Raw genomic sequence first — 21,532 nt, forward strand, 5'->3', positions numbered from 1 at the left:
AAAATGAGTTAAATGCTTAAGAATTGAGTTGTATATTTTCCATAAAATTTCAGTAGCTGTATCTCTTGTACAATACCTTGTCTTTCCATAGTAATTATTTCCAAGTTAAAACTTTCTTGTATCACATCTTTCTGCTGAATTGATAAAAATTATTGATCTATATTTCAGCAAATAGAAAATAATTCTATGAATAATTTTTAAATTCCTTTATATAATATGATCCCTCTACAAGAACATCTGCTGGAAATAATTTAATTTGGCCAGATGTAAAGTACAATCTAATAGATCACTCATGGAACAATAGAATTCATTTTTTTGTACATCATACAATTCTCAAAACGAAATTGAAAATATATATTAAAGGATAGAATACTAAGATTTTTCCTTGCAGTGACTCTTCATAAAACCATTCCTTAAAAAGAACACAAGATTTTTTCATTGAAGTTGCCTTTTATAAATGATGAAGCTTTATCAACACAATTGATCATGAAGCATGACCTGTGTATATTGTTGTGGTTGGGTACCATCAGGTCTGAAAGGACTCATAGCTGACTCTCTTGTGGGTTTTCAGAGGCTTTAATCATATGAGAGGCGATTGCCCATCTTTCTCCTACAGAGCAACTGGTGGATTTGAACTGTGTGCTTTTGGGAGTGCTGATTAGCTTCTTGCCACTAGACTTAGTTATTTCCTGTTTAGTTATTTCCCTAAATCTGCATCACTTGGTTATATCAGGTGTCTACTCCTTGTCATGTCTGATCCTTTCTAACATGTCCCAAATGAACTTTGTGACTGATGTTATTAGGAGAAGAGAGTATCTGTTATAGAGTCATTATACTTTATTCTTTATTTCAGACTTTGACACCAATATCTTACAGAGAGTGGTTTAGTGCATTTCTCCTCTATACACTATGTTGGCAGTGCTTTTGAGAGTTGTGTCACTCTGTAGGTTTAGGTATGGTCCAGTAGAAATGTGGAAAAAATACTCCTCTTTTGCCTTTAAGCCTGCATTATAAAACCATTAATATCTCTTATCATCTGTCATGGTGTCTTCCATGTGTGTATTTCTTTTTGTTGTTTTATTGTTTATGGAAATAGATTTGTATAAAACTCTTCTCAGTATTTTAAATACTGTAAGTATTCAGTACTAGTTTCATATAGGTCACTACAATGAAGAAAGATAACAATCATGAGAGTGATGATATCAGTAGTATTTTTCTTTTATGAAATTTGGCACAGTTGCTGTGAGAATATGATGAGACAGTGATAACACAAAAGGGTTAAATGGTACATTTTTAATACTTTATGATCTTGAGCAAATCAATACATTACAATATTAACATACATGCTTATTTAAAAGGTGTATACTGCACTGAAACAGATGAGAGACTGAATAATTTAAAAGCGATGTATGATAGGGTATTATGGTTATCACAAGAGTCCACAGTTAAGGTTGCATAGTGGAATGTACTTGGGGTGGTGGGAGGGATGTGGGGGATTGTGTATCAGGGAGGGAGTCTTTCTTTTACTTTTGGAAGAGAGGAGGGAACTGGGGGGCGGGGGGAGAGGGTTGGGCGGGGAGGGAAGTGCAGCAATGAATGAATGGAAATCCAAATTCTCTGTAAATGCTCATTAAAATTATTTTTAAAAAATAAAATAAAATAAAAAAGGTATTAAAATAATATCTAAAATAACTCATATTATTATTGTAAGGCTAAAATATTTAACAATGATAAAAAAACATTTTGATAAAATTGAACAACAGAACATGGATATGCTGGATATATTTATAAAGAATTCATGATGAAATCACTAGATTTTATGTATTTCTTATTCAACTTTTTAGCAGTAACCATGTCAAAGTTTTAATTTTTTATAATATGTTTAGTTTGTCTGCTTACTTATGAGAAGTAAAAAATAAATTAACAATATGCATTACCAAGGGAAGAAAATCTACTTATTTGGAGGTATAAATTACAATTCTTTTTTAAAAATTCAATGTTATTTTTTTCTAAATGTGTTACTCATATGTTAGTTCACTAAGCAAAATTTAAAAATAGGATTAAATCTTTCTTAAAAGTCAGTTAAGATAGATATTAATATTACTTAATTTAATCAAGAACACTTATCAGATAAATTACATCTTTTTTGGTGCACATTGAGAAAATTGCTCAGAACTCTGAAAATTACCTTTTATTTTACAATCTCTATGATTTCTTTCCTCACTCTTATTTATGAAGTACTGAATAGTAGGATGTCACTTTAAATATAAGGGTGATCTAGAGTCAAGTCATGGTGTTAACAATTACTTCATGTGTATGTAAAAGTTGGACAATGAGTTTTATTATTAGGAGATGCCATTGACTCCAATTGTTGATTGTTTCTGAGTCGAACAGAACTCATGGTGACCCAACGAATGAAAGGCCTGAAGCCTTTCTATAACTATCATCATTTATCAAAGTTCAAGAATAACAACATGGTGACAGTGTTATAGAGTCAATATATTTAGTGAGACAATCAATCTTTTATTGAGTCCAATAGTGACTCTATAACTAACACTGTCACCAGGTTGCCATTCAGTGTTATAAAGTCAAATACAACTCATAGTGACCCTATGAACAGTATATCTGAACCCTGTTGTATCTATCTTGTTCCAGCCTCACACTTCATGACACACTAGAGCCCATCACAATAGTCAATATGTCAATTCACCTGGCTGAGTGTCTTCCTCTCCCTCACAACTCTCCATCTTTCCAAACTTCATGCCCCCCTCCAAGGAATAGTACCTCCTAGCAACTTGACTGAAGTATGTGAGGCAAAGCCTCACCATTCTTGCCTCCAAGGAGCACCCCAGCAGCACTCTCTCCAAGACAATTTTATTTGTTCTTTTGGAAGTCCTTGGAATCTTCAGTGCTCTTCTACAACACCACAACTCAAAGACAACAATTTTTCTGTCATCCTTATTCATTGTCCAACTCTCTGATGCACAGCAAGTGATAGGAAAGACCATAGGCTGAATTAAATGCACCTTAGTCCTCTAACTGATATCATTACTCTTCAATAATATGAAGAGGTTCCTAACTGCATACATGCCCAGTGCCATACATCTCCCGATATTCTGACTGCTGGTACCAAGCGTGTTAACTGTGAATCCAAGTAAGATGAAGTTGTTGACAGTTTCTATCTTTACTCCATCCATCATGATGTTGCCTATTGTTCCAAGTAGTAAGAATCTTTTTTTTTTTCTTTCTTTCTTTCTTCTCCAACGAAATTTTTATTTAATTCTGGTTTACTTACAAAGTTCATATACATTGTTTTTCCACATCAAATCTTTCCTATTTCCTTTCCCCACCCATCTAATTGTGTCACTCCAGAATCTTAATTTTCTTGACATTGAGATGCAATCCATCTTTTCAGGTCCCTGCTGGATCTTTCCCATTTCATTTATCCCCTCCTTCCACTCACCAAATTGAGTGACCCTGTGATTTCCCCCTACACCTATCCTCACCCTCTGCTCCCACCCCTTCTGCCCTTGAACCTCTATAAATATTTCACTAGCTTTCCTTCTAATTTACTATAATTCTTATCACTTCTTATTCAGTGTTTTTCTTTCTGTGAATTAGTTCACTCAGCCTAATGCTTTCCTGTCTCTCCCAAGTTAACTGGTATTTTTTTAAATTGTTGCTCCTGAGTACTGCATAGTAATTTCATCATGTGAATGTACCACAATTTAGCAATCCACTTGATTGTGGTTGGATATTTGGACTGTTTCCATGTTCTTGTGATGATCAATAATGTTATCAAAATTGGTGTGCAAATCTCTGTGTGTGTCTCACTTCTAATTTTATTGGGATATTCTTAGCAGTGGAATATCTGTGTCATATGGAATTTCCATGTTCAGCTTTTTGAGGAAACACTAACTGCCTTCATGAGTGGTTACCCCACTTTACCATCTACCAACAGAGAGTTCCAATCTCTCCACATTCTTTCCAACAAGTAATTTATTTCTTTCTGTCCTGTTACACTATGCTAGTGCTACTTGGGTAAGATAGTATATTATTATGGTTTGATTTGCATCTCTTATTACTGGTGATTTTGAGCATTTCTTCATGTGTCTGATGATCATCTGAATGTCTTTCTCTGTGGAAAAAGTCTTTCTATGGTTTTTTTGTTCATTTTGTAACTGGGCTATCAGTCTTTTCCTTGTTGAGACCTGTAGGATCAAGGGCCAATGGAAATGAAGGAAGATGTTTTAGCCGCACTGATTGTGTCTGGGAAAAACAAATTCCATTAACAGATTTTGCCTCTTTTTAAACTAAGTTATTTTTCTTCTTCTTAAGTGTAGGCATTCTTTATATATTCTTGATATAAAATTGTTATAAGAAAAAGCTTCCAATAATTTTCTATCCACTTAGTTGATAAAATTTTTGTAAAAAAAATTCTTCTTGTTGTTGTTATTATATTCGAATCAGTCACTTGTCATTCATAACAACCCTATGCACAACAGCTCTGAAACCTTCTCTATCCTGCTCCAACCTCACCTACCATTACCCCAATCACTGAGATCAATCTATCTCTTCAAGGGTCTTCCTCTCCTGCGCTGTCCCTCCACCCTCCCAAGCATGGCGTCCCTCTCCAAGGACCGGTTCTTTCTTGCAACATGTCCAAAGCATGTCAGATAAAGCTTCAGAAACCTTGCCTCCAACAAGCATTGTAACTTCACCCTCTCCAGGACAAACCTGTTTGTTCTCCTGGTAGTACATGGCACATTCAATATTCTTCACAGCACCACAGCTCAAAGTCATCAATTCTCTTTTTATCATGCCTAGTCATTGTCCAGCTTTCTGATGCATAGCATCTAATTGCAATGAGTATGGCCTGGATCAAGCACACCTTGATCTCTAGACTGACATCATTGCTTCTCAGTAATCTGTGGAGAGATCCCTGACAGCAGACTTCCCCAATTCAATTTGTCTTTTGATTTCCTGGCTGTTGCTACCAAGAGTGTTGATTGTGGAGTCAAGCAAACTAAAACTGTTAACAGCTGTTAGTCTCTTCATCATCTCTTAGGATGCCGCCTATTGGACCAGTGGTGAGAATCTTTATTTTCTTGATGTTGAGCATCAATCCATATTTAAGGCTGTAGTGCTTGACCTTCTGTAGCAAGCACTACTCAGTTTTAGTAAGCAGGGTTGTGTCTTCTGCATAATGCAAGTTGTTGATGAGTCATTATGTTTTTAGAAATAACTAATCAAAAAGGAAATAATTCAATTTCATTTTCATTTCAAGTAATAGATTGTCTAGCAGGAGTGGCCTCCACTTCCTAAACAACATGACTCTGGAAACTCTGAACTTGTCGAAAGTTATAGAAAGACTTCTGGCCTTTTGTTCATAGGGTGATGCTCGACTCGACAGCAATCATCAACAACAACAGTAATAAAACTAGTCAATGAAATAAAAGTTTTGTACAATAAAGTCTGTAAAACTTCATATATACACGTTAATGAAAATATTTTAAAAATTATATATTACTCCATGTTCTTGGTTGAAAGACACCCTGTTGTTATATGTGGCCACTACCCATAATGTTCTGTGGAGTCTATATAATCTCCAGCAAAATTTCAACAGATATAGAGAATTTTTTAAAAAAACAATGCTTTTATAGTAAATTCCTTGAGTGACAATCAAAATGGCTTTGATAAATGAGAATGCAACCTGGGAAAAGAGCTGGTCCCCAGGGTGGAGATTATTCCTATTTAAAAATCATTATGCTATTTATATGGTCACTATGAATCATAGCCACCTCACAGCCCCCATCACAGGCATACATTTTGCTCTGCTTCCATAAAACTGAGTTGCTTAGATATTTAAAGATAGCTTACTAATAATTTTGTGACTTCTAACTCAGTGAATAAAGCTAATCATAGAATTTCTCTTCATCAAACAGGTAAGCATGTACTGTTTTATATGCAGTATAAAATTTAATTTTATGTGTGCCTTTATATTTTAAGCATCTATAGAGATCATATAATTTAGGGGGGAAAATCAATTCATTGTTCTTATTTCAATTTTTAAGCACTGTTCACGTAGTATTGTATTTTTATTATTTCCATGGTTATAAGAATAATTGAGAACAAAGTGTGAATGACTCTGTAATATAATGTGCCAAATTAGCAAAGCTTATCTCCTTTATTTATTTATCATTATCATCATTGTTCTAGGTCTAAATTTTTTGATTGAGTGCTATATGTTAAGCATGAGTTTGATGCTTTTGTTGCTGTTGTTGTGTGTTGTCAAGTCGCCTGTGACTCATAACAACCCTATATACAACAGTTCTGAAGCCTGCTTTATCCTGAGCCAACCTTTTTGTTTCTGACACACCTAGTCCCATTACCCCAGTCACTGAGCAAATCTGTCGCATGGAGGGTCTTCCCCTCCCTCCTTCATTGTCCCTCCACTCTCCCAAGTATAATGTCCCTCTCCCAGGACTGGCCCTTCCCTGCAACATGTCCAAAGTATATCAGGCAAAGCTTCAGAATCCTTGCCTCCAAGAAGCAGTCTGGTTTTACCTTCTCCAGGACAAACTTAAGCTTTAAAAAGTATTTTATCTGTACAGTACATCTCATAAGACTCATCAGACACACGTATACATGTATGTATCATGTTTACCCACTCTATAAACAAATTGAGGGAATTCTGGTTGCCTAGTGGCACAGAGTTGCACTGTCAACACAAAGACACACAAAGGTCTGAATCCATCAGCTGCTCTGTTGAAGAAAGAAGAGCACTCTCCTCCTATGCTAAGCCTCTGAAAACTCACTAAAGAGTCAACAATGAACTGTTTCTGATTGGATTACACATAACAACAAGCAAATTGAGAAAAACCATAACAATAACAACAAGCAAATTGAAGGTGAAAAAATTAACACCAACAGAAACAAAACCCAACTATGGTTAAAAATATTCAAAATGGATTCAGAACAACATATTCTTGTTTGCTTTTTAGTTTCTTTTCCTTGTTTATTATTTCCTCTAAACTCAGTTTCAGCTTTCTTTTCAAAAGTACTAATCTCTGTCAATGGCGATTTTTACGGAGAAGTCCAAGATTGAAGAAAGCAGTTAAAAAAGTATCAGATGCAATAATGAGGATATATACAGTTTCTGAAAATATGGTGATTCACAAAATGTGGGTACAAAATGCAAAAAGTTGAAGAAAGTTAAACAAATATTGAATTAAAGAGGTCAATAAAAATTATAATATTGTAAAATGGTGGCATGAAGGAAGTAGGATTTGAGTTAGTGTTGTTGTAAAGTGTTGAGTATGTCTCCCAGCAAACCTACAAACAATAGGTCTTAACTCTGTCTGTCCTGCAACATTTTTGTCCTTCTCAACACATTTGAGTTTATTGTCAAAGACAAGTGTAAATCCATCTCATCAAGGTTTAATCATCTTTCTCACAGACCATCCACTTTGACAAGCATAATGTCTCTCTCAAAGGAATAGACTTTCCAAGAAATATGTGCAGAATGTGTGAGATCAAGCTTCACCGTCTTTGCCTCCATGGTTGCATTTTCTCCAAGACATATCTGCTTGTTCTTTTCACAGTCAATGGGATGTTTAACACTCCTCCATACCACAACTCAAGTGCATGAAACATTCTCCTGTCATCTTTATTCATTGTTCAGCTCTCAGACGAGTAGCAAGTGATTGGAAAGGCTGGGGCTTGAATCAGGTGCACCTTAGTGTCTAGGGTGTTGTTCGGGACTTTTGAGAGACCCCATGACAGCAGAATTTCCCAAGTAATATGTCTTCTAGTCTCCCTACCAAGAGTGCTTACTAAGAATCCAAGCAAGATAAAATCATTGACTATTTCAATCTTTTCTCCATTTACCATGCTACTGCTTATTGGCCTAGTGATAAGAATTTTAGTTTACTTGATGCTGAGATATACTCCACATGATCTCTGGTGGTTTAGTGGTAAGAAGCCACAATCCTAAAGGCCACAATTTAAATTTTCAGAGGGATGAGCACTCTCCTCCCTTGCTGTTTATTGTTTTGAAAACTTGGGAGAGGGTCAGCTATGAATTGGTTCAAACGTGATGGCCCTTCACAACAACAAATGATCTGAGAAGTCTAATACAACTAAAATCTTCTCGTGGTTCATTTCAGATTGTTAGATGCTAGCTTCTGAAAATCCTTAAAATTAGAATGTCATGAATATTCCTTACAATCAAAATTTTACTGAGCAAACTGTAAGAAAAGAACTGTGCAAACAGTTTTAGTGTGTAACTACTTATCTAGATAGGAGAACTCTGATAGCTTAGTAGCACAGCATTGCACTGTTAACCCAAAGGCATGAGATTCCAGTTGACTAGCTGCTCCTCTGAAAAAGATGAGCTATCTCCTTCTGTGTCATTTAGGTCCTCAGAAAACCCTGTGACGGTTCATCTATGAGGTTCTTCAGACTCACCAGCACAGTAATGACATTGGAGATTACTCGTCTTTCCTTTACTCACAGGAAATCCACAGGGTGCCCAAATTTTACATAGACTGTTACCACTACTGTGGTTTCTCCTCTAGAACATGATCCACACTGATCACCCTCGTGCTGTTGTTAGGTGCTTCTGAGTCGGTTGTAGTTCACAGAGGTCAATGAGTAAGAGAACAAAAGTCTGCCACCACTTGAATCACCTGCATAATCACTGGCATATGATAAATGGAGAATCTCTTCTTTGTCCGGAGTTAGTATTGACAGATCTCTGAGATGGATAAATAATTAATTGCAGGAATATTGCTAAAAAAACCTGGCAGTTTGAATGCACTCTGATATGTCCTAGAAGACAAATCTTGACATCTACTTCCAGCCTTAAAACCTCTTGTTGTTGGTAGGTGCAATCCAGCGGTCCTGTAAACAACAGATGAGAACCCTGTCCTATCCAGCGCCATCCTCATCGTCTCCAAACCTTGTGAGCCCATTGCCAACAGCCTTGGAGGAGTCGTATATTGATTTGTCACAAGTTTGAACAGATTCAACAGCAACCAACAACCCAATCAGCAACAATGTACATTTACTTTCAGATTAATGAAGACATAATATAGGAGTTATCTTGCAATATATTGGCAATGAGATAACGTATTACTTTTATAAGTTTAATATATAAAATGAGTATCGTTGTGTAGCATACAAACACAAAAGGGTGGAAAAGCATGATTCCGTCTTTAAATCTGGTAATATGAGAGGTAGGCAATTATTTTGGGTGGGAACACATTCTAATCACTTGGCACAGATTCTTTGTCATTGTCACGTGCTGTCGAGTTGGAACTAACCCATATCTGACGCCATAGAGGATGTTCAAAGACTGACTGCCCTTCTTTTACCCACAGAGAAACTAGTGGATTCGAACTACGTGCTTTTGGGTTGACAATACAATTCCTAATCATTGAGCCACCAAGGCTCCCAGGAAAATATTCTAGACTCTATAAATTTGGTTTATGTATATAATCTATCACAGAAGTTAATAAATCAAGATATAGGGACATCAATAAATAACTTTTTCACCAAAATACTATGTCTTTCACAGAAGGTAAGTTGAAAATGAAATCTGTGAGAAGTCTGCAATAAATATATATAGAAGGAAAACTTCACATTAAAAATGGAAGTTATAATCTAACACAATGAAGAATACAACATGCAATCTGTATGAAAAAAGAATGAACAGCATAAATGAGATCAGTAGAAAGATGGCAATTGATTATGAGGTGGATAAGTAAAAAAAAATATCAAAGGTGAGCTGTAGTTGAAGTTTCTCTTTTTTTAGAAGTAATGTCTATAAAGAATAAAATTACAGATATTCCAGCAAAATGGACTTAACTGAGCACAAATGATAGACTTTGAATCTAACTTTAGCTTGACTTCAATTATAAATAAAAATTATGACATCTGATTCCACAGATCACGTGTTGAAATGCAAGGACATATTTAAAAAAGGAAATGATATGCCATAAGATTTGGTAGTTAACCCATGACCAACTTTTAGAACAAAACAGTTTCAAAGAACAGTACGTTAAAACAAAATAAGATTTCTGAGTTATCACTGGAAAATCTTTCTAATTAATTTATTTAAATGTTAAAGTGGATGTTTTCTATGTATATAACAAATGACTAAGACACATGCTTAAATGTCTATAACAGCTAACTGAAAGGCTATTTATTTGAGCTATTAAATTAATGTTAAATTGATAACGTTGGAAAATAATATTGAGAGAAGAGTAGGAAATAAAGTCAACTGAAAGTATGAAAAAAATAACAAAACAGTGAGCATAATTTTAGTATTGAGATCTTGTGTGCTCACATGAAGAGTAAAATTTAGATTCACAAATCTAATCACCATAAATATGCAATACTTGGCATGAAACTTTTGGATTTATTTATTAATAATTTGAAGATATAGTTGTCTGACCCAGAGTACTTAATCAGACTCATGTTGAACCTAAACCTGGGCCAGGAGGCTGTTGAGTGAACAGAGCAGGGGAGCACTGCATGGTTTAGAATTGATAAGGAAGAGAGTCAGGGTTATATTTTCTCTCCAAACATATTCAATCTGTATGCTTTGCCAATTATCCAAGAAGCTGGGCTCTATGAAGAGGAGTGTGGCATCAGGATTGGAGGGAGACACATCAGCAATCTGAGTTAAGCAGATAATACAACCTTGCTTGCTGAAAGTAAGAAAGACGTGAAACACTTGTTGCAGAAGATGAAGGAATGCAGCCTTCGGTATGGATTGCACCTCAATGTCAAGAAGACTAATTTTCTTACCACTGGACCAATAGGCAACATCATAACGGGATGGGGTTTCACCTTGCTTGGATCCACAATTAACACCTTTGGTACCAGCAGTTAGGAACTAAGGAGACATATTGCACTGGGAAAATCTGCAGTTAGAGACCTTTCCAAACTATTGAAGAGTAATGATGGTAGTTTGAGGACCAAGGTGTGTCTGATTCAAACCATAGTCTTTCCAATCACTTGGAATGCACCTGAGAGCTAGGCAATGAACAAGGATGACAGAAAAATAATTGACACCTTTGAGCCGAGGTGTTGGAGAAGAGCACTGAATATCCCATGTATGGCCAAGAGAACAAATAGATGTGTCTTGGAAAGGGTGTAGCCAGAGTGCTCTTTGGAGGCAAGAATGATGAGGCTTCACCTCACATACTTCAGACATGTTGCTAGGAAGGGCTATTCATTGGAGAGGGACATGATACTGGAAAGGGTGGAGGGTTTGAAAAGAATAGGAAGACCCTCAACCAGGTGGATTGACCTGGTAACTGCCACAATGGTCTCTTGCGTGTCAGGAAGTGTGAGGATGACACAGGATAGAACAGAGTTCAGATCTTTGGTTCATAGGGTGCTATGAGTCGTACTGGACTTCACAGTACCTAACAATAACAGCAACCGTATTAAAGGAACTGCCGTGTATATAAAGTCACTTAAAAAAATAGAACCTTTTTAAGGCATACCATCCTTAATTGAGGTGAGACTGAGAAAAGCCAAGAAATGTGAACTAACTTATATTTTTTTATTAAATCCGCCCTCTAGAAGAAACTTAAAATGAAAAAGGCAGAAGGCAACATCTCTGTGGTGAAACAGTTTGTCCTACTGGGGTTTTCTGACCTTTCAAATCTCCAAGGGTTTCTGTTTGGAGTGTTTACCATCATTTACATGGTTATTATAATTGGAAATAGCCTTATAATAATATTAACTATACTTGATCCTGCATTACATAAACCTATGTATTTTTACCTGGCAAATTTTTCTTTTTTGGAAATCTGTTATGTGTCTGTCATTCTCCCAAGGATGCTGGTCAATCTTTGGACTCAGGATAGGAACATTACTTTTCTTGAATGTGCCACCCAAATGTGCTTCTTTCTTGTGCTGGGGACCAGTGAATGTTTCCTCCTGACTGTGATGGCTTATGACCGTTATGTGGCCATTTGTAACCCCCTGCATTATCCTGTAGTTATGAACCAAAAGTTATGTATCCAGCTAGCACTTGGCTCATGGACCATCGGAATCCCAGTTCAGATAGGATTAACTGCTCAGATATTCTCTCTCAATTTTTGCAGTTCAAATGACATTAACCATTTCTTCTGCGACAGCCTCCCTGTGATCAGAGTGGCCTGCGGGGACATTTCTCGTCATGAGATGTTCATCTATGTAGAAGCTATGGTGATCATTGCAATCCCTTTTCTGTTGATTCTTGTTTCCTACAGTAAAATCATTACCACCATTCTGAAGTTGCCAACAGCCTCAGAAAGAGTGAAAGGCTTCTCCACTTGCTCGTCTCACCTTCTGGTGGTGATATTGTTTTTCGGATCTGGTGCCATAGCATATTTGAGACCTAAATCCAGTCATTCTTCAGGGATAGACAAGCTACTTTCTCTTTTCTACACTGTTGTGACTCCCATGTTTAATCCCATGATATACAGTCTCAGAAACAAGGATGTTTACAGTGCACTGAGAAAATTATTGCTTAAGAAATAGTATAGGGAGATTTAAACAAATTGTCTATGAACAAATAAATTATGTATAATATTTCAGTAATAAAGAAAAAGTCTGATTTACAATAAATCATAGACAAAAATTGAGAATTATGAAATCAGTGTTGTTAGAGTCAAAGGGAACATGAATATGAGGGTCCAATGAAGAAGCAGGAGAAGATAACTGGGGCCAACTGCTATTGCCATAGGCTTGGTTGAGCTAACCATCCTTCCCATAGTTCTGAGTTTGGAACTGTGGGTAACATGGACTTGGGGAAAAGCAGCAACTAGAAAACAACTGTAGTTGTCATGAATGAGTCCCTTTTCACTACCAATAATAAAAAAAGGCACTATTTGGAAAGGAAAGAACATCAAGGGTGGAAAGAAGGCCCAACAAAGACTAGAACTCTACTCCTAGAAAGATGTTTCTCCTCACTCACAAAAGGGGTCCTGCTGTCTAACTCTTAGCCAGCATACTGTGCTTGACTTTGTATTTCTTCTTTCACTAATAAATCTGATACCATTGGCTTTTGGGTCTCTCTGTGGCAACATTCTGTGGAGGGAAATTGCTAATCCTCTCCAAGGTGTTTGATCCTAGGCGACATTTACACTGTTACTGGAACTTAAAAAGTGGGTCATAAATTACTTGTCCCCAAACCTAATTTATGATCTCACTTATGCTGTTGTTAGGTGCTGTCAAGTACAACTCATAGGACCTTACGGACAACAGATCTCAACTCTGTCATATCCTGTGTCATCCTCATCATCGCTGACACATTTGAGCCCATTGCCACCATCACTGTGTCAATCCATCTCATTGGGGATATTCTCCTCTTTCTCTGACTCTCTGCGTTTCTAAGCAAGATGCTCCTTTCCAAGAAATCGCATCTCCAAACCATATGCCCAAAGCATGTGAGACAAAGCTTGGCAATCCTTGCTTTCAAAGAACTTTCTGGCTCTTCTTTTTCCAGTACCTATCTGTTTGTATTTTTGGCAGTTCATGAGATATTGTGTACTCTTTTGTAGTACTGCATCTCAAAGGCATAACTTCTTCTGTCTTCCTTAATCATAGTCTAGCTCACAGATATATAGTAAGCGATTGAAAAGACCATGATCTGAATCAGATGTATTTTAGTCTTCAAACTAAGATAACTGCTCCTCAGAATTTTACGGTGTCCCTCACACAAGACTTGTCCTATTCAAAACGTCTCCTGATCCTCTTATTGTTGGCACAAAGGGGGTTGACTGTGGATCCAAGTAAGATGAAAGGGCTGATAATTCAATCTATCATTGTAATATTGCTTATTGGCATGGTGGTGGTAAGATTTTTGTCCTCTTTTTGGTATATAACTCCTTGAAGACTGTAGTCTTTGATCTTCTGCAGCAAGTGTTTCAAGCACACACACACTGAAAATTATTAGCAATTACGAGGAGGGAAAAGAAAAATTAGAGTTTTTGCCAGAGAGGGATTGAATTTGTGCCATGACAATAGAATAATTCATGTGTCAATAACTGTTTTGCACACATTGTAGGGAAGGAAACCAAAACTATTGAAGTTTCAAAAAGAAAAAAAAAGCAGTTTATCAAACATACTGTATAAAAACATAGAAAGACAGAAGGTAAAGGAATAAAGACAAAGGACTGCAAGCTCTATAAAGATCAAAATCATTACATTATTTGTCCCCTTTTTTCTTAATATTTCTATCAGTTAAGGTGAGCCGTGGTCTTAGTCGTAAGGAGTCTGGCTACTAAATCTAAGGCATCTGTTTTAATCCACCAGCTGCTCTGTGGAAGAAAGATGGACAATTGCCTCCCTTGAGATCCTCCCACTGGAGGGTCAGCTCTGAGTCAGTTCCCATTCAATGGGCCGTAACAACAATATATCAGTTAAATAAAACTGTCCGTAAGAGTTCTTTTTCCATTAACACACTTGCTTTCTGGCTTTCTTTGAAATATGTGACCTCAGATATAGGTAAAAACCCAGTCTTATTGAAACGCATGATAATCACAGACGCAAGAGGGAAGCAAAACCAAAGTGCTGTTCTAGGTGATTCCTGGTGCCCTAGTGGGGAAGGAGTTGTTCCGCTAACCCAAAGGCTGTGGGTATATCTTCCAGCTGCTCTGTGGAGAAAGGCAGGCCATTTCCCCTCAAGTGATTTACCTTCTGAAAACCCTCTGAATAGTCAACTATGAGTCAAAAACCCTCTGAATAGTCAGCAATGAGTCAGACTTGAGTTGCTATTGTTGTTGTTACGTGCTGTTGAGTTGCCTGCGATTCTTAGCGACCTTGTGTACAACAGCTCTGAAGCCTCCTCGTCCTGAGCCAGACTTACGGACTCTGCCCCCCCAATCTCCATTATCCCAATTACTATATCAATCCATTTCATCAGAGGTCTTCCTCTCTTGCACTCTCCCTCCATCCTTCTGGGCATGATATCCTTCTCTAAGAACTGGTCCCTCCTGTCCATGGTCCCAAAGTAAGTGAGACAGAGCTTCAAAATCCTAACCTCCAAGGAAAACTTTGGTTTCACCCTTTCCAAGATAGACTTACTTGTTTTCTTGGTGTTCCATTGGTATGTTCAATAGTTTTTACCAGCACCACAATCCAAAGGAATCAGTTCTTTTGTCTTTCTTAGTCATTGTCCAGCTCTCTGATGCATAGCAATTAATTGCAAAGACCATGGCCTGTGGTAGGAGCATTTTCATTGCTTCTCAGTGCTCTGGAAAGGTCTCTGACAGCACATTTCCCTAATGCAATTTGTCTTTTGATTTCCTGACTAGCAGGTGCTAACAGTGTTGATTGTGAAGCCTAGCAAACTGTGATTATTAAAAACCTCAATCTCTTCTCTATCTATTATGGTGCTGCCAATTGGCCCCGTGGTGAGAATTTTTGTTTATTTGATGTTGAGCTTCACTATATTGAAAGCTGCAGTCCTTAACCTTCTGCAGCATGTACTTTAGGTCCTCCTCAGTTTCAGCAAGCAAGGCTCTACCATCTGTATAAGGAAGGTTGTTGATGAGTCTTCCTCCAATCCTGATGCCACATTCCTCCTCAGAAAGCCCAGTCTCCCACATGGTCTGTTCTGTGTACATGTTGAAAAGGTATGAAGACAGGACACATCCCTGATACACTACTTTCCTGATTTTGAAGCATGCAGTGTTTCTTTGCTCTGTTCTGAAGACTGCTTCCCTGTCTATGCATTTTGTATGAGCACAACCAATTTTTCTGGGATTCCCAATCTTTTCAAGGTCAGCCACAATTTGTTGTGCTTCACACTGTTAACTGCCTTTCTATGGTCAATGAAACACAGGTAGACATTCCTCTGGTTATCTTTGCTTTCAGACTTGACAGCACAGTGTTTTGTGTTTGTTTATCTATGTATTCCTTAATTTAACAAGTGAGTGAGAGTTGGAAGAAAATTACCTTTTCTTAGTTGAAGAAGGTGTGAGACTATAATGTAAATGAAGCAGGTCCTAGTTTAAGTGTTCTTGTGCTCTATATTGAGGGTAATAACAACAAGATATTCAGTAGTTTTTATTGTTGCTGTTGGTATATGCCATCTAGTCACCTGAAACTCATAGTGAACCTTTGTACCACAGCTCTGAAGCCTGCCCTGTCCTGAACAAGTCTCACTGACTCCAACACACCTACCCCATTTTCCCCACTTATTGTGTCAATCTATTTCATCTGAGGTACTTTATCAATGTATCTCATCTGGGCTCTTCCTTTCCTGTGCTGTCTCTCCACTCTTCCAAGCATGATGTCCTTCTCCAACTTCTGGTCCCTCTTGGCCACGTGTCCAAAAAATGTAAGACAGAACTTCAAAATGCTAGCCTCCAAGGAGCAACTTGGTTTCACCCTCTCTAAGGCAGACTTATTTGTTTTCTTGGAGGTCCATGGTATGTTCAATATTCTTTTACAGCACCACAACTCAAAGGCAACTTTGAACTACTCAAGGTAACTTTGAATACTAAAAGGCAATTTTAAGATATTCAAAGGGGACTTAGAACAACTCAGAGTTACAAATATATCTGTTACTGAATGCAAGGGATTATTTCCATGGTAAATTGCCAATAAAATAGACTGATTGCAATCTCCAAAGCATTTTATGCAGATCTGGTAAGACAGAATCTGCTCAAAAACGGCCTCCCAGTCCAAGACTGGTCATTAATTTTTATACTTGAGTTAGGTATTATAGTTCCTAGTAAACAAACAGCTAGGCTACACATGACTGAGAAAGATATCTTTAAAGAGATAAATACTAATTTAATTACATACAACTTGAGAAATGTGTGTGTGTGTGTGTGTGTGTGTGTGTGTGTATTCTTCAAAGGCGTATGCGCTGCTCCAGACAAGAAATACATACAACTGAGTAAAACAGTTTCCAAGAGGTGAATACTAATCCAGGATAGATGCCCTTTCAACCATGGTAAACAAACAGTTTAAAGTACTTTACATAACAAAAAAAAGCAAAACAGAATTCTAGTTTTGCAGGTGGAAGGCCATTGACGACAGCTTTACAACCATAATTATATGTTCAAACAAGCCCAAATTCATCAATACCACCAGATTGTGTTCCACCATGCCATGACATATGTGTGGGAGTATAGTTGTTGAGCTCTGAGGTAATGAGGGTAGGTGTATTAGAGACAGTGAGATTGGCTCAAGATAGAGCTGGTGTTACTGAACGCAAGGGGTTCTTTCTGTAGTCAACAGTCAATAAGAAAGATGGATTGTAATATCCATAGGCACTTTATTACAGATCTGGGAGAAAGCAGTGAGATCTTTCTTAGAGACTGCCTCCTTGTCTAGGAGTGGTTATTAGGCTTTTACACCAGGGTGAGACACCAGCTCACTTAACAATGCACTTTTGTTAGTAAAATAAGAAAGGTTCTACATCTGAAAAAAAACCAACAAAACATTCACAAACAGATACCAGTAAACAGGCAAACTACAAAAGAGTTAACACATGACTAAGAAAAACTGAAAAGATAAAGACTAACTCAGGAAATGTGCACCTCCCCTCCAGGTAAACAGACAGATTAAGATACAATGTATATGTGACTAGGAAAAACATCTCCAAAGAGGTAAACACTGATCTAGGAAAGATGCATTTCCTCTCTTGGTAAATAGATCACTTGAACTACTTTACAAGATTAAAGAAAGGAAATGAATTCTGAGGCAAAGTAACCAGTTTTTTAAGCTGAAGAAAACTGATGTCAATTTTAGTTTTATAACTGATTTATGGATATATTGATATATAAATATATCTGATATCTATAGATACAGGGTTAGTCTGAGAAGTCCTTGTCAAGTCGGCACATAACAACAACAATATATATGGGGTAGTTCTGGTTGTCTAGTGGTGATGGAGTGGCATTAATAGGTTCAGAATTCTCCAAGTATATGTCAGTTATAAAACTAAAGAGATACAGTTATAAAAGGAATATAAATTTTTTCCAGCCTGCAAAACTAGTTACTTTGCCTTAGAATTCTTTGTTTTTCTTTCTTTAGTCTTGTAAAGTACTTAAAACTGTCCATTTACCAGGAGAAGAAATGCATCTTTCCTATAGTAGAGTTTATCCTCTTTGAAACTGTTTTTCTCAGTCATATGTAAATTTTATCCCTTTACCGGGAAGGGAGATTCACCTTTCCTAGATTAGCATTTACCCTTTCAAACTTGCTTTCCTCGGTCATATTATAACTATTCTGTAAATTGATTATTAGTAACTGTATATGAACTGTTTTCAAATGTAGAATTTTTGTAAATTTAACTATCAAAAGTTTAACCCAAGAATAAAAAACCTAATGACCACTCACAGACAGGGAGGCAGTTTTTGAGGGGAATCTCTTGCTTTCCTTTGGGCTTTGTGATAAAGTACTTATGGATATTGCAATCCAATTGTCTTATCAGCAATTAACTGTTATCAGCAATGAACCACCCTTGAGTTCTGTAACAATAGTTAAAAGCCATGCTGCAATACTAAATGCATGTAGTTCCCATACATCAGTCTGTGCTTGAAAAGAAAGAGCAAATTCTTTCTTTTCTATTTTCTACCTCTGAAAATGAACTGGAGGGTCAACTAAGCTTTGACACACACAAGAATAACATGTATGCCCAAGGGTGTGCAGCAAAGAGGTAGACTTGGGGTATTGATATGAGCACAATAGATAATTTTGTACAACAGGTACTAAGCCAAAATATTTTGCCACTATATCTACCTCTTCGGGTATTTCTCCACCAGCATGAACACTATTACTTTTCTGTTAAATCCAGTGGCAATGTCCTAACTGGTTTGTTGGTTTTTTTTATTTTATTTTATTTTATTGTGTGTGTGTGTGTGTGTGTGTGTGTGTACCTTCAAATCAGATCTGACTGGTACAGGAGGAGATTGTTCCTCCTTCTCCAGCAGAGCATCTGGTTGTCCCAACTATTTTTACTTACAATTTCTGCTTCTTAGTTCTCCAGCTGGGAGATGAGTAAAGGCTTTGTTACATGAAAACCAGGTAGACCAGAGTCTGAAGTTTGGATCTCAGTTGTCCTCCTACATGGTTCTTTCTCCCTGCCACCTTCACAATGCACAGCTTTGCGAGGTATTGTCTTCTACTCATTATGCCATTGGACAATCTATATCATTAACCAGAGGGCTACTATCTATTAGGCCCAGACATGGGGGCCAAGAGAGAATATGAATAATTCAAATTCTGGTAAGAAGAGCAAATGGCTTTTCCTGCCTAGAAGAACTGATGGATGAAGCATAAATAACAATGGGAGGTCCCTGCCTAAAGAATCTGTTATAAAAACCCTCCCTGATACCCTTGAGAGTGTGAAGTCCCCATTCTGCATCTCCAGAATGAGGAACTTCACCTAGGAGCACCCCTTTTCTCTACCCCTTAAGTAAAGCTGTGTTAAGCTTTCTCTTGTTCTCCCTGACTTCTTCCTTAAGTCCTCTAATTTATCATTATCCTGATATTTTTTTAAATGTTCTAGGAACTCCGGAGGCCTAGTGGCAAGAAACTGTGCTGCAATCCTGGAGGCATATAGTACAAGGTCAAGAGGGGCTCTGCAGGAGAAAGATGGGCAGTCTCCTCCCAATCATTTAAATGCCTCTGAAAACCCACAGGAGGGTCAGCTATGGGTCATTTCCAACAGGACAGTATACAACAACAACAAGAAGGCTAGCACAATCTTTTAATTTGCTAAAAGAGCGAACAAGTCTTGGAGAATGTGAAATCAGGATATTTCCTAGAGACAAGATGGCAAAATTTCACTTCACACACTTCAGGCATGTTTTTGAGAGGGACCAGTCCTTCAGAAAAAGAGTTCATGTTGGGACAAGTGGAGGATCAGAGAAAGAGGAAAATTCGTAACAAGATGATTGTCACTGGGATTATTAGCAAAGGGTTCAAATACATCAAAAATCCTGATATTGGTGTAGGATAGGCCAAGTTTTAGATCAGGGCCTTTATGAGTCCTATCTGTTTCAATGCCACCTAACAACTACACACAACCCTCAGAAGAGCTCTTAGATGCCTTAGTGAGTTAATACATTGACTGCCAAGCCAAAGGTGGGTGGTTTGGATCCTCTAGTTGCTCCAAGGAGATGGGCAATCTCCTTCCCTGTGGTTTATGTTTTTGTTGTTGCTCGGTGCCATGGAGTCGACTAGGACTCATTGTGACCAAGTGAACAATAGATCTGACTTTGCTCTATCCAGTACCATCCTTCTAAGCCCATTGTAACTGAGATTGTGTAAACCTAGCTTGTTGAACGTCTTTTTCTCTTTCTGTTAGACTCTGCCTGTCCTAGCATGATGTTTTTTCCAGGAACGGGATCCTCTTGAGAATATGACTGACATCTATGTCATGAAATTTCATTTTCTTTGTCTCTAAGGAGCTTCCTGGCTGCACTTCCTCTAAACCAGACATTTTTGCAGGTTTCTCTAGGAGTTTCTATTTTTGTTGTCCATGAGACATTTAATACTTCCCACCAACACCACAATTCAAAGACATCAATTTTGTGATGTTTAACCACTGAAAACCTGATAGAGGGTCAGCTACATTTTGCTTTTGCCTCTAAAGGAATACGTTGTATCTCCAAGAACCTATGATAGTATTTTCTTGACAACTATATCATTCCATTTGTTTGATATAATTATGCATATTTACAAGTAGCAATCTTGGTTCCCATTATAATGTAATATTTCTACAGATACATAAATGGTAGATATAAACATGCACTTTTACAGCCTAACATTTTTTTAACTCTATAAAAGTTGTCAGTGATTTCATTTTACTTAGATCCAAAATCAATACGCATTATAAGAAGAGCCAAGAAATGTAAAGACCTGCTTCATTGAGGATAAAGTAAGCTATCAAAGACCTCTCAAAAATGCTAACGAAAAACAATGTTGCTTTAAAATCTTAAGGTGTCCTGGATGTAAGCAATGGCATTTTCAGTTGTTTTATAAGCATCTGTAAGTTTGATGAGAAATAAGGAATACCAAAGAAGAAATAATACTTTCTGAGTTGTTTTAGTGAAAAGTACTGAAAATCCTGCAAACTGCTAAAAAAACCAATAAATCTGTCTTTGAAGTAGTATAATCAGGATACTCCTTAGAAACAAGGATGGTGAAACTTCATCTCTCCTCGTTGGCCATGTTACCAGAAGGGGTCAGATCTTGGCAAAAGACATCATTCTGGGGAAAGTAGAGGGTCTGAGAAAGATCAGATTATCCTCAATAAACGAAATTGACACAATGACTCCAACAGTGTGCTTGAGCATGATATGAGACAGTTAGGATTGGAGGAGGTGAAGCCAGAGTGTTTCTTGGACGCAAGGATGGTGAAGTTTCTTCTTGTATATTTTGGTACGTTGCTACAAAAGGCTGTTCCTTGGAGAAGGACATCACACTTGGAAAGAAGAGGAAGACCACAGTGACTGCAGCAATGGGCTCAAGTGTGTCAGAGATTGCAAGGTTGGCATAGGATGAG

The 21,532-nt window shown here is 37.4% G+C and overlaps 1 protein-coding gene across 1 annotated transcript; it reads left to right on the forward strand.

Annotated features, from left to right (window-relative positions):
- The first annotated feature begins 11,610 nt into the window (after positions 1 to 11,610).
- On the forward strand, positions 11,611 to 12,543 carry LOC102845027 (olfactory receptor 10AG1-like). The gene has a single exon (XM_006902311.1). It carries the CDS (start codon positions 11,611 to 11,613, stop codon positions 12,541 to 12,543), a length of 933 nt encoding a protein of 310 aa, XP_006902373.1.
- Positions 12,544 to 21,532: the final 8,989 nt, after the last annotated feature.

Source organism: Elephantulus edwardii, unplaced genomic scaffold (genome assembly GCF_000299155.1).
Source record: "Elephantulus edwardii isolate Elephantulus edwardi_28Jun2011 unplaced genomic scaffold, EleEdw1.0 scaffold00389, whole genome shotgun sequence".
Classification (NCBI taxonomy): Eukaryota; Metazoa; Chordata; class Mammalia; order Macroscelidea; family Macroscelididae; genus Elephantulus; species Elephantulus edwardii.